The sequence below is a fragment of the Perognathus longimembris genome, chromosome 12, assembly GCF_023159225.1.
Source record: "Perognathus longimembris pacificus isolate PPM17 chromosome 12, ASM2315922v1, whole genome shotgun sequence".
In the NCBI taxonomy this organism is placed as follows: Eukaryota; Metazoa; Chordata; class Mammalia; order Rodentia; family Heteromyidae; genus Perognathus; species Perognathus longimembris.
In genome coordinates, this window is record NC_063172.1 from 49,438,673 (window position 1) to 49,452,174 (window position 13,502).

General features: G+C 44.0%; 1 protein-coding gene across 1 annotated transcript; it reads right to left on the reverse strand.

Moving 5' to 3' along the window:
• Nucleotides 1–3,408: 3,408 nt before the first annotated feature.
• Nucleotides 3,409–13,255, reverse strand: Tmem70 (transmembrane protein 70). Its single transcript, XM_048359010.1, has 3 exons — nt 12,923–13,255; nt 11,867–11,972; nt 3,409–4,056 (listed from the first exon to the last, which is right to left on the reverse strand). The coding sequence occupies exons 1-3, from the start codon at nt 13,130–13,132 to the stop codon at nt 3,602–3,604; spliced, it is 771 nt and encodes a 256-aa protein (XP_048214967.1). The 5' UTR covers nt 13,133–13,255; the 3' UTR covers nt 3,409–3,601.
• Nucleotides 13,256–13,502: the final 247 nt, after the last annotated feature.

Sequence of the window (13,502 nt, forward strand, 5' to 3'; positions counted from 1 at the left end):
TCCATTGGCCACCTGTGTGTGACCTGGCATGCTCTGTAAGTGTTGTAACCTCATTGACCACCTGCATCTGGCAAGCTTGACCATGTGGTATTGTTAGGGCTGACCTGAAAACTGAAGTAACTAAATATAAGTTTTAGTGTTAAAATTATAACAGCTTCTAAACCCTGGTGGTGACTCCATGCTAGAGGGCTGCACCCCCACCCATGAGACTAGTTTCTTGTAGTTTGACATTTTAAAATGTAGGAAGCACTTATTCCCCTCTGTACCTGGGTAGCAACCATGGTAATGGACAGTAAAAAATGATGATAGTCATAGACTATAGAAATAACCATAATAGTAGTAAAAATGCTATGGTAACTGTTGGGTTGGTTTACTTATGATTGAGTACTGGATTATTTTAGCCCACTCAAGCTTGCTTAGTGGTAATGGGAAAACATTGTAGCAATTGTTAAAATAAAGTTGGTACTAGGTCAGTCTGACCACAAAATTCTGCTTCTGTAAACGGCTTGCTTAACCCATTTGTGACTTGCTCTACCCCCTGCATCAACCCCCTGCATCAGTGCTACGTGACCACCTGCTGTCAGTTCCTGATACCAAGGCCAGTTCCCGTTATCAAAGCCAAAATAGGTAACTGAAAGGGTAGATAACCAATAGAAATAGGACAAGACTTGCTTGCTAAATGCCATCCAATCAAGTATCTGCCAAGTTGGAAATACCCTGCCCCTGTTGTAATCACAATAAAAGCCCTGCCTATCTGAGGGTCAGGACTCTCAATCCAGATCCGCTGTGTCGGTGACGGTTGGGAGTCCAGGCTCAAGTTTACAATACTCTCATGTGTTTGCATCGGTATCAGCTCCTTGGTGGTCTTTGGGGACCAGAAATCTAGGCATAACAGTATTTGCCTTTATAACCCGACCCTGAGCGCTGCCTGAGGCACGCGGCCCCAGCTCCCGAGTCTGGGCCGTGACCCTGGCCGGTCAGTTCGCTTCCCCAATAAATCCATCTTTTTACCTGAGACTGTCTGAGTGGTGGACACTTGGAGAGATGGGGGATCCCCCGCCTCAGGCCCTATTACATTGTGGTCCCCTCCTTGGAGGGACCCCATTACAACAACAAAAAAAGGGAGAGCATGAGGCCCTGAGGTCAAGCCCCAGTACTGATGTTACCGGCAGAGGGGTAGAGGGGGGGAGGGTGTTCCACTTCTCCCCAAGAGTCCACCACTCAGAGACAGCCTCAAGGAAAAGATGGGTTTATTGGGGAAGCAAAAAGCAAACTGTCCAGCCAGGGACACAGCGCAGACTCGGGAGCTGCCACCGTGCCCCAGAACAGTCCTCAAATTGGGGTTTATAAAGGTAAAAGCGCAGCACAGATGTAGGGGGCTGACGCAGGGGGTAGAGCACGCAATAAATTCACAGATGTAGGAGGTTGACACAGGGGGTAGAGCAAATAACAAACAAGCTAAGCAAGCCAGAAGCAGAATTTTGGGGTCAGCTCTATTCCCTCCAACATTTGCTACCATATTTCCAAGGTCAAAATGGAGTCAGCCATGCTCCCTACAACACTGGCATAAAAACAAAAACAAAACCCAAGATACTTCCCAGATAATAGCAAGACCACCATCCACCGTATCAAGACCACCAAACATGGGTCTTCTTATAAGTTGCAAAAGATATTCCTTTCCATCTGCACTTCAAAAGCTCTTTACATGGCCAAGAACTAGGCTTAGTAATCTGAACTGAACTGTCTTGTGCAAACATGTTGCTCACTCTAGGCTCAGCCATGATACAGAACAGGTTGTTGTAGAGCTGACTCCATCTTGATTAGGGAAACATGGTAGGAAATGTTGGAGGGAATAGAGCTGACTCCATCTTATCAGGTCAACCCGACCCCAAAATTCTGCTTCTGTAAATGACTTATTTGCTCTACCCCCTGCGTCAACTTCCTACATCTGTGAACTTATTGTGTGCTCTACCCCTTGCGTCAAGCCCCTACTTTTGTGCTATGCTTTTACCTTTATAAACTCCAATTTGAGGACTGCTCAGGGACACGGTGGCAGCTCCGGGTCTGCGCTGTGTCCCTGGCCAGTCAGTCCACTTTTCACTGTCACAGTTCAGCTCCAGAGTCTGTGCTGCATCCCTGGCCAGTCAGTTCACTCTTTGCTTCTCCAATAAATCCATCTTTTTGCTTGAGACTGTCTCTGAGTGGTGGACTCTTGGAGGAACGGAATCCCCCCTCCCTCGAACCCCGTAACATTTCTAACCCTGTAACAAAGTTAGATGAAATCCACATACTGAGATGGTTCTGTGCAGTGTGGATGGCAGAGAAGGAGTCTCCAGAATGTATTCTGATTCAGAATGTATTCAACATACAAACTAGGTATTGATTAAAAGTTTTGGTTTGGGTCTGGTGTAATGTTAGGCATTGAATTCAGGGCCTCATGCAACACTATAGGCAGGGACTCTTCAACTGAACTATACTAGCAGCCATCAAGGAAATATTTGGAGTCTCATTAATAGCATGTTATATTGGGTGACATGTATTTCATTTCAAGACTTTCCTTCTGTTTTAGGAAAAAAATGGTTATTACTTTACATGTGTTGCTCCTTGAAACCCTTCAATATGATGTTAGTTAAGGATAATCCAATCTGTAATCATTAATATCAATTTGTCTGCAAACCTTTGTTGTCATACTAGGATTTGCAGAGCTACAGGCATTCTACTCCTTAAGCCACATCCCCACACTTCCCTTATACCTAACCCCAAACTCAAGGGCACATTCACCTATCCCAGAGGAGTTAGGAAAAGCCTGTACTCTGCCTAACAACCCATGAATTGAAATCCCACTTGGCTGGTTTGGTTAGTACTCTACCACTAGGACCATGACTCCAGCTCAGCTTTTTTTTTTTCCTTTGGTGCAGGACTTATGGCTTGAACTTAGGGTCTGGGCACTGTCTCTAACTTTTCTGCTCAAGGCTAGCTTTCCACCATTTAAGCCATAGCCCCACTTTCAGCTTTTTGGTGGTCAATTGGAGATAACAGTCTCATGAACTTTCCTGCATTGGCTGGCTTCAAAACACGATCCACAGGTCTCAGCCTACTGTGTAACTAGGGTTGCAGGCATTCAGCCTTCAGCCCAGCTTTTTACTGGTTATTTTGGAGATGGAGTTTGGAGGACTTTGCTCTACAAGCTGACTTCAAATTACAATGCTCCAGATTGCAACTTCCTAAGTAGCTGTGATTTTCAGGCCAAGTCACCCAAGTGCCTGACTCAAAATATTTAAGTAGGAAAAAAATTTCTCTACTTAGAAAAACCCAAACACAAAGAAAAATGAAACTCTCCTTTTCCTTCTGGCAATCCCCAGTTCAGAGACAACTAAAGATATTATCCATGCATATGCCAGTATATACCTGTATATTCACATTTTAAACATTTAAAACATTTTATTACAAAGGAACATCATTCTCTGACAATGAATTAGAAGCTGTTTAATAGTTTCAAGTTATTTTTAGCAATCACTAATAATAAAAAAGGCAGTGTTATTATACACTGAAACATAGATTACAATTACAATAGTTACAAACATAAAAGCAACAAGGTCCATTAATCATTCTCAAGCTGTTTCTTTGTACTAGCTTCCTCTGTATCAAAAGTAAATGGTTTGTCATAACCCATTAGATGGTCATAGTCTTCAGGATTTTTAAAGAGCATTGGATTAACTAACAAGGATTTTGTTTTAGCATAAAATGTGGTAAACACATGTGTGCTGCTAGGGATCTTGACGTCATTCTGGTGAAACACTGTGCTGCTTTCTGAAAGCAGGACATTGTAAGTAATGGCTTTATACGTGTCCGTTGTGGGATCATGGTACAACCGAACGACATAGCCTTTTGTAAGGAAGTGAAGCAGTGTTGGGGTGATCACGGTAAAGCTCCCTAGGATGCCATAAAATAACGCCTGTAAAGGCAGACTTCCAAATATAACATTACTTTGTTCAAACAGGTATGGCAGAAATGCAAGGCTGAGCACACTTGTAGAATAGGAGAAACATTTCACACCTAAAAGACAAAATAAAAGAGAATATAATTATTACTCTTAAATTACATATAAGATCCAATCCATCCTAGTAATTCTTTTGTTTTGTTCCCCCTCCCCACCCCCCAAGTCCTGGGGCTTGGACTCAGGGCCTGACACTGCCCTGGTTTTTTTTTTGTTTTTTTTTTTGCCAGTCCTGGGGCTTGAACTCAGGTCCTGAGCACTGTCCCTGGCTTCATTTTGCTCAAGGCTAGCTCTCTACCACTTGAGCCACAGCACCATTTCTGGCTTTTTCTATATGTGGTGCTGAGGAATCAAACCCAGGCCTTCATGTATGCAAGGCAAGCACTTTACCACTAGGCCATATTCCCAGCCCCTGCCCTGCTTCTTTTTGCTCAAGGCTAGTGCTCTACAGCCACAGCCCCACTTCAGCTTTTTCTGTTTATGTGGTGCTGAGAAATCAAACCCAGGGTTTTGTGGTAGAGTGCTACCCTTGAGCAAAAGAAGTTCAGGGACAGAGCCTAGCTCTGAGTTCAAGCCAGGACTGGCAAAAAAAAAAAAAAAGGATTTAAAATGTTAATTATTGTGAGATCCTAAACAAAGATTATAAAATTTGAAAAAACAAAAGAATAAAAATACTAACAAGGGCTGGGGATATGGCCTATTGGCAAGAGTGCTTGCCTCGTATACATGAGACCCTGGGTTCAATTCCCCAGCACCACATATACAGAAAACGGCCAGAAGTGGTGCTGTGACTCAAGTGGCAGAGTGCTAGCCTTGAGCAAAAAGAAGCCAGGGACAGTGCTCAGGCCCTGAGTCCAAGCCCCAGGACTGGCAAAAAAAAAAAAATACTAACAAGGACAACCAGGTACAGGTGGCTCACATCTGTAATCCTAGCTACTCTGGAGTCTGAGACCTGAGTATCTTAGTTCTAAACCTGCCTGAGTATGAAAGTCCATGAGACTTTTATCTCCACCAAAAAGCTAGAAGATATGGTTCATTCAAGTGATAGAGCTATGGTTCAAGTTCAGCCTTAAGTGAAGAAACTAAGGGATGGTGCCTAGACACTGAGTTCAAAAGTAGCAGGGGAAGGGAGGGAACTAAACTACATTCATAAGAACCATGCAATTCAAACTACAGTATGCTACTGGTTTTCTCCCAAACTGGCAAACCTCAAAGTATAACATGCTGCTGCTGAAGCTGTAACAAAGAATAAACCCATACACTGCAGTTGGCTGAAGGTTTAATTATCTTGTGTTAGTAGTTTAAAAATAGTACCTTCTTCCCCCAGGTAGTTGCTATGACATCAGTATGCATGGGATAAATGAGGACCGAGTTGCCTCATCTATAAGTCTCCTCAGCCCTTCTTTATTCTCTAATACCTTTGTTACATCCTAGTGGATTAAAACAAAAAAGTATTACCCACAAAATTCATGTCTACCCAGAACTTCAGAATGTAACCTTATTTGGAAATAAGATTTCTGAAGATTTTTAAAGGTTGAAATGGGATCATGCTGCATTAGGGTGAGCCCTGAATCTATGAGTGTCCTAATAAGGCAGAAAAAAGGACAGAGAAGACTGTCCTGTGAAGACCACAGCAGAGACTGGAGTTATGGCAGCTATAAGCCAAGGAATGAGAATGACCGCCAGGAAACACCAGGAGTGGCAAAAAATTATTCTCTAGAGCCTTCAAGCCATCATGACCCTGTTGATACCTTGATCTTATATTTATCCCTGCACAATTGTGGGAATATAAGTTTCTGGAGCTAGGAATGTGGTACAGTGGTAGAGTGCTTGCCTAGCATGCATCAAGCCCTGGGTTTGATTCCTCAGTACATCAACAGAAAAAGCTGGAAATTGCACTGGCTCAAGTCATAGAGTGAGTTGAGCACAGAGAGGCTCAGAGACAGAGCCCAAGCCCCAGGAGTGGCAAATAATTAGTAAATAAATTTCTGTTCTTTGTCAGTCAAGGGACTTGAACTTAGGGCCTGGGGGCTGTCCTTGAGTTCTTTTTGCTCAGGATTACAGGCATGAGTTATATAAGTGGCCAACTAAAGGCTATTTGGGGAGAGGGGGCAGTACTGGTGTTTGAATTCAGGGCTTCGTGCTTACTATAATGGCACATTACTGCTTCAGCCACTCTGCCAGCCCCTGTAATTGGTATTTCTTTTTTCTTCTCATATGTGTTGGTCACAGGACTTGAACTCAAGGTCTGGGCCCAATCTCTGAGCTTTTTGCTCAAGACTATCTACCACTGAGCCACAACTCTGCTTCTGGCTTTTCTGGTGCAGAACTGGAGGTAAGTCTCATGGACTTTCCTGGCTGAGCTGGCTTTGAAATGAGAGGCTCAGATGGCAATCTTTTGAGTAGCTAGGATTACAGGTGTGAGTGACCAGCACCTGGTGCTGGCTTTTCATGGTTGTGCCTTTCCTCAACACTACTTTTTGCCTGGGATGCCCTTCTTTCTTCCTATTCAAACTCTTCTTAACACATCCAAAAGGACAGCCATCCTGATGTGGCCTTTTCAGTTTTTTCTCTCCCTAATCTGAAAATAATATATAACCTTGCTCCTGAACTCAAATCTATAATTTTACAAATAGGATCATTATGAGGCATTCATTCCACCTTATCTTTAACATTCTAACACAAAGCCCCTGACACAATGCAGAGCAAATACTTCAGTGGCATCTCTAATTATTTGTTGATGAATTAATAACTGAGAACTAAAAGGCTCTTGAAATGTCTCCCCATATGGCAATTTGGGGAACTGTCAAGAATGACACCTCCATTTTAATGGCTCTCTTCAACTGCCTGATAGTGACTTTCTATCAATATTAAAAGAATTTAAACACTAAATTCCTCTACAAGTTTAAATTGTTAAAAAAAAAAAGTATCTTGAAGTTATACCAGCCCACAAAGGCTATGTCCTACCCATACCAAAACTAATTCCTATTTTTCTCCTTTCCAGAAAGAAATTGCTGGAGCTGGGAATATGGCCTAGTGGTAGAGTGCTCGCCTCGTATACATGAAGCTCTGGGTTCAATTCCTCAGCACCACATATACAGATAAAAGCCAGAAGTGGCACTGTGGCTCAAGTGGCAGAGTGCTAGCCTTGAGCCAAGGACAGTGCTCAGGCCCTGAGTCTATGCCCCAGGACTGGCAACAAAAACAAAACAAATAAACAAAACAGAAAGAAATTGCTCTACATTTCGCTTCATGTATTGACTTCTAAACAAACATCTAGAACTCAGAAGGTTTAGGCAGTAAGATTAAGAGCTCAAGGACAGTCCTCACCTCCTCAGTGAAACCCTGTCTCAAAAAAAAAGGCCAGGAATTCTTGAATGAATAATTATGAAGATAGAAGAAACTCACTGAAAGTTACTGAACAAGAGGGTAGAGGAATAGGGAGACAGTAACAGATGAGGTTAATCTGACTAAATATAACATATTAAGGTGTCAGTTACCATAGTAAAAACCTCTTTGAACAAGTAGTATATGCTATTTTTTTTATTTTTTTTAGTGCCAGTCCTAGGGCTTAAACTCAGGCCTATGCATTGTCACTGAGGTTTTTTGCTCAAGACTAACACTCTATTACTTGAAGCCACAAGTCTAGTTCTCACTGTTTTTTGGTGCCTAATTGGAGTTAAGAGTCTTTTGGACTTTCTTGCCCAGGCTGGCTTCAAACACTGATCCTCAGATCTCAGCCCCTTAAGTAGTTAGCATTCCAGGTATGAGCCACTAGCACCCAGCTGCTAAAAATTGAAATAAAATTTAAAAAATAAATCAATAATAAAAGTAAAACAGGCTATGGGGGGCGGGGGGGACAGGCACCAGGGAAGAGAGAGGACCAACAGAAAGGATAAATGAGGATGAATATAATCAAAGTACCTTTTATATATGTGTAAAAGTAAAGCATGAAGCCTGTTGTAAATTTTTAAAAGTACAAGGAACTAGAGTTGGGAATATGGCCTAGTGGTAGAGTGCCTGCCTCGTTCGTATACATGAAGCCCTGGGTTCCATTCCTCAGCACCACATACATAGAAAAAGCCAGAAGTGGTGCTGTGGCTCAAGTGGTAGAGTGCTAGCCCTGAGCTAAAGAAGCCAGGGACAATGCTCATGTCCTGAGTCCAATCCCCAAAACTGGCAAAAAAAAAAAAAAATACAAGGAACTGGGTACCAGTGGCTCATGCCTATAATCCTAGCTACTCAGGAAGCTGAGGTCTGAGGATTGCAGTTTAAAGACAGCAGGAAAATCATTGAGACTCTTATCTCCAATTAACCCCCCAAAAGCTGGAAGTAGACCTGAGGCTCAAGTGGTAGAGCAAAAAGAAGCCAGGGACAGTGCTCAGGCCCTGAGTCCAAGGCCCAGAACTGGCCAAAAAAAACAAACAAACAAAAAACCAAAGGAGAAGGATAGAAGTGTCTTCAGGGGGTACATCATATGTATGTATGCACATATGTATGTAAATGTCATAGCCTGCCTTGTAACTAATACATGCTAATAAAATCTTGCAGCCGAGTGCTGTGGCTAAGAGGCTGAGATTTGAGGATTGCAGTGTGAAGCCAGCCTGAGACTTATCTCCAAAAAAAGTCCTGAGACTTATCTCCAATTGGTCAGGAGTGGAGCTATGACTCAAGTAATAGAGGCTAGTGTTGAGCACAAAGCTTAGGGACAGCACCCAGGCCCTGAACTCAAGCCCCCAAGACCAGAACAAAAGAAGAAAAAGTAAAAAAAAATTTCTAACCAACCTAAACTATTATTTCACTAAGTTCAGAATTCCATTCAATGGTTATTCTTGTTTTTTTTTGCTAGTGCTGGGGCTTGAACTAAGAGCGTAGACACTGCCCCCAACTTCTTTTTGCTCAAGGTTAGCCCTCTACCACTTGAGCTACAGCACCACTTCCAGCTTTTTCTGTTTATGTGGTACTGAGGAATTGAACCCAGGGTTTTATGCATGCTAGGCACGTACTTTAGCACTAAGTCACTTTCCCAGCCCCTCAATGGTTATTCTAAGTACTTATTCCTAAACTTTCTAAATAGCTAACACTGGACTCTAAACATCCTTTTATAATGTTACATATTGAGAATTTACAGACTTCCAGAATAAATTTTAGATAATCACCTGACACTATTAAGTACAAATATAGATATTAAAACCTTGTGACCATATTTGGCTAGAAAGCAATCATCTGGATATTTCTAGTGAATGCTTTTCCTGAGGTTATTAAAATGAAAAACAACTTCTGGGAACTTGAACAAATTGCATAACTTCACTCAGTCCTTCTGACCTTTTAAGTTGTGATCTAAGTACTTTAAACTTGTTAATCAAATACACCATCTTTTCTTTCTCTACAATTAAACTTCTACCACTGGGCTGGGGATATGGCCTAGTGGCAAGAGTGCTTGCCTCCTATACATGAGGCCCTGGGTTCAATTCCCCAGCACCACATATACAGAAAATGGCCAGAAGTGGCGCTGTGGCTCAAGTGGCAGAGTGCTAGCCTTGAGCAAAAGGAAGCCAGGGACAGTGCTCAGGCCCTGAGTCCAAGCTCCAGGACTGGCCAAAAAAAAAAAAGGAGGGCTGGGGATATGGCCTAGTGGCAAGAGTACTTGCCTCTTATACATGAGGCCCTGGGTTCAATTCCCCAGCACCACGTATACAGAAAATGGCCAGAAGTGGCGCTGTGGCTCAAGTGGCAGAGTGCTAGCTTTGAGCAAAAAGAAGCCAGGGACAGTGCTCAGACCCTGAGTCCAAGGCCCAGGACTGGCAAAAGAAAACTTCTACCACTTAAGACACTAAATGTTCATTGCAAATTCTGAAAATGATCTTTACACACACACACACACACACACACACTACATATTATTTATGTACATATGGGCCTGGGCACTACCCCTGCACTCTTTAGCTCAAGGCTAGCACTCTAAGACATGGGGGGCCACAGTGCCACTACCAGTTTTCTGTGGTTAATTGGAGATAAGCATCTCACTGACTTTCTTACCCCAGTTGGCGTTGAACTGAGATCCTCAGATCCCAGCCTCCTGAGTAACTAGCATTACAGGCATGAGCCACCAGTGCCAGGCATGGCTTTATATTTTTGTTTTGTTTTGTCAGTCCTGGGCTTGAACTCAGGGCCTGCGCACTCTCCCTGGCTTCTTTTTGCTCAAGGTTAGCACACTACCATTTGAGCCACAGCACCACTTCTGGCTTTTTCTATATATGTGGTGCTGAGGAATCGAACCCAAGGGTTCATGTATATGAGGCAAGCACTCTACCACTAGGCCCAGCCCGGGTATGTATTTTTAAGTTACAAAAACATTGCATGGAGCCAGATGCTGGTGGCTCATGCCTGTAATCCTGGCTACTCAGGAGAATGAGATATGAGGATCTCGGTTCAGAGCCAGCTGGAGCAGTAAACTCCATGAGACTCTGTCAATAAACTACCAAAAAAAAAAAAAAGCCGGAAGTGGCACTGTGGCTCAAGTGGTAGAGCACTTGCCTTGAGCAAAAGAAACTCAGGGACAGCACCCAGGCCCAGAATTCAAGCCCCAGGATATAAAAATAATAAACATACACATATATAGTGCATGTGTATGCATACACATGCACTATATATGTGTATGTATATAGTGCATGCACTGTATATGTATATATTGTATATATATATAAAAATTAAAAGCAAAAAAATTGCATGCTTTCCTCCCCACCCACCCCCCAATGAGAATTGGAGCTAGACCTTGGCCATCTTCTACATCCAATTTAGAAGCACACAAAGTAAAAATGGAGCCAAGTCTCAAAAAATAGAGGCTGTCTCAAAAGGTGAAAATGAAAAGTTCCTTTATTATGCTCCTTAAAAACAACCACTCTTCAGGCTGGGAATACAGCCTAGTGGCAAGAGTACTTGCCTTGTATACATGAAGCCCTGGGTTCAATTCCCCAGCACCACATATATAGAAAACGGCCAGAAGTGGCGCCGTGGCTCAAGTGGCAGAATGCTAGCCTTGAACAAAAAGAAGCCAGGGACAGTGCTCAGGCCCTGAGTCCAAAGCACAGGACTGACAAAAAAAAAAAAAAGGACACTCTTAAGATGTATTCTTGGGCTGGGAATGTGGCCTACTGATGGAATGCTTGCCTCATATACATGAAGCCCTGGGTTCCATTTCTCAGCACCACATATATAGAAATAGCCCGAAGTGGCGCTGTGGCTCAAGTGGTAGAGTACTCGCCTTGAGCAAAAAGAAGCCCCAGGACTGGCCAAAAAAAAAAAAGATATACTCTTCCACTTTTCTCTTCATATTCAAAGTTTTGTTGTTGTTGTTGTTGTTGTTAAACATTCCAAGAGAGAGGTAACCAAAGCTTCAGTATCTAATACGATCACAAAGTGATAAAACTGCCTCAAACACCTTTGCCCTGGGTGCTGATGACTCATGCTTGTAATCCTAGATATACAGGAGGCTTAAATTTTGAGGACTGAGGTTTGAAGGCAGACAAATCCAAGACTCTATGTCAATTAACTAGTAGGAAGCTGACATAGATGTATGGCTCAAGTGATAGAGCACCAGGCCTTGAGTGGGAAAAGCTAGATAAAGTACAAGGGCCAGAGTTCAAGCCCCAGTACCCAGGCACACATATGTGTGCATAGACATACACAAACACACACAAAAACATCCTTTGCAAAATCTCCTAAAAACTTAAGTCTCACACTCTCTATCTTAACAACAGACTTCTAAACAATTATAACCTTTTCTTATATAATTAAATGATGGTAAAACACACACAGAGACATACTGAGAGGTAAAAATAGAAAATATTCTCACTTCTGATTACCCACCAAATACTGCACGAGACAGATTCCCCGTATAAATCAGCCTTCCATCTTCTGATTTATCAAGCTGTGTATGTATGCATTGCAAACATCCTTTCCAACAATTAGGAATCTATTAATACAAGTGACCATAATGAGTACATAGTAAGTTCTACATTTTAAGTTTGCTTTAATAAAGAAACTGTTCCAAATCTATGGATTGATTAAGCTGCATAACCGAATGGCTTTGCTTAATTCCAGTCATAAGCAGTAATCTGCTAAATTGAGTTTAGTAGGTTTGCATCTCTGCTCTTAGACTTATGGTTCTAGTGTCACCTTGAACACATTTTTTTAGGTGGAAGTGTCTTAACAAGAATATCATTTGCATTCGACTTAAATGCAATGGTTTTTCATAACAAAACTGGAATAAGAGTACAGCACAGTGGTGGAGCATTTGCTAGCATAAATAAAACTAATTTTAATACAATTGCCTAAGTAAAACAATCTGCAAACTCAGGTTGTGCTTAAAATCCAAACTTTGCACTATGGCTTTTTAAAAAGAGAGCAAACAGTTTTGTAAAGGATACTGCATCTCCTATTCCACCCGCCCATCCATTCATTTGATAAAGGGTCTAGTTCATGTAGCCCAGGCTACAATCCTCCGGCTTTGGTCTCCAGGAGAGCAGGGTGTGCTGAGACTACGGGCGCGCGTCCACATGCCTCCATCGTTCCTTACAGAGGAAAAAGGTTTTGCTTGCAAGGTCACATCCAATTTTTACAAAAACACAAGAGTCCCCAGAACTCTTAATAATGGATTTCACGGGGCCCGCATATCAAAATGTAAACGACATGCTTAAGCCCGTTATGGTGGAAGTTAATAATAAAACGATAACCGCTTCCCGCCGGGGTTCTGATAGTGCTGGGGGGCAAGGAGCCCGAATCTGCCACCCGCCGGGCCCGCGTTCTCGGCCTGCCTGCTGCACCCGCGAGCCCCGCAGCCCGCGCGCGGATCCCGCGCCCGGCAGGACGGGAAGACCCCACGCCACGCCCGCTCCCCCGTCACCCAAGCCCGGGCCGGCAGACCTGTGCTCTCCCGGGACGCAAGAGAAGCGGCCCTGCACCCGGCGGCCCCGCGCTCCCGCCGCCGAGTAGCCCCGAAGGCCCGCGGCAGGAGGCCGCTCGCGAGACGGCGGCGCCGGGGCCTTGCAGCGCGGCGGCTGCCCACGGTGTGGTCCTCTTCCCCGACGGCCGCCACGCAGCCGACCACCGGCCACCCAATGCCAGCAGCAGCATCTCGCGGACGGAGGGAAGCGGAGCCTGTCGGCCTCGAGGGGCAGGTGAAGACGGTACAACAAAGTGAAGACGGTACAAGGCTTCGCTCAACCGGCCGGACCACAGGAGCGCGTCGCCCCAAGGGCCAGCAGCGCCGGCGTGCGCCCAACGCAGGGCCCGGCCGGCAACTTTCCCGCCGCCGAGGGTTCCGCCTGCCGAGGATCCGCCAGCACTCCTTCCTTCCCGGGCTGTGCTGGTACAGTGGCATGAATTTAGTGGCCGTGCCCAGACCCTTAGCTTTCTCGCCTAAGGCTGGGGCCCCACCACTTGAACCACACCTCCACTTCTGGCTTTTTGCCCCTTTTTTGGCCTTGGCTGGGGTTTGAACGCA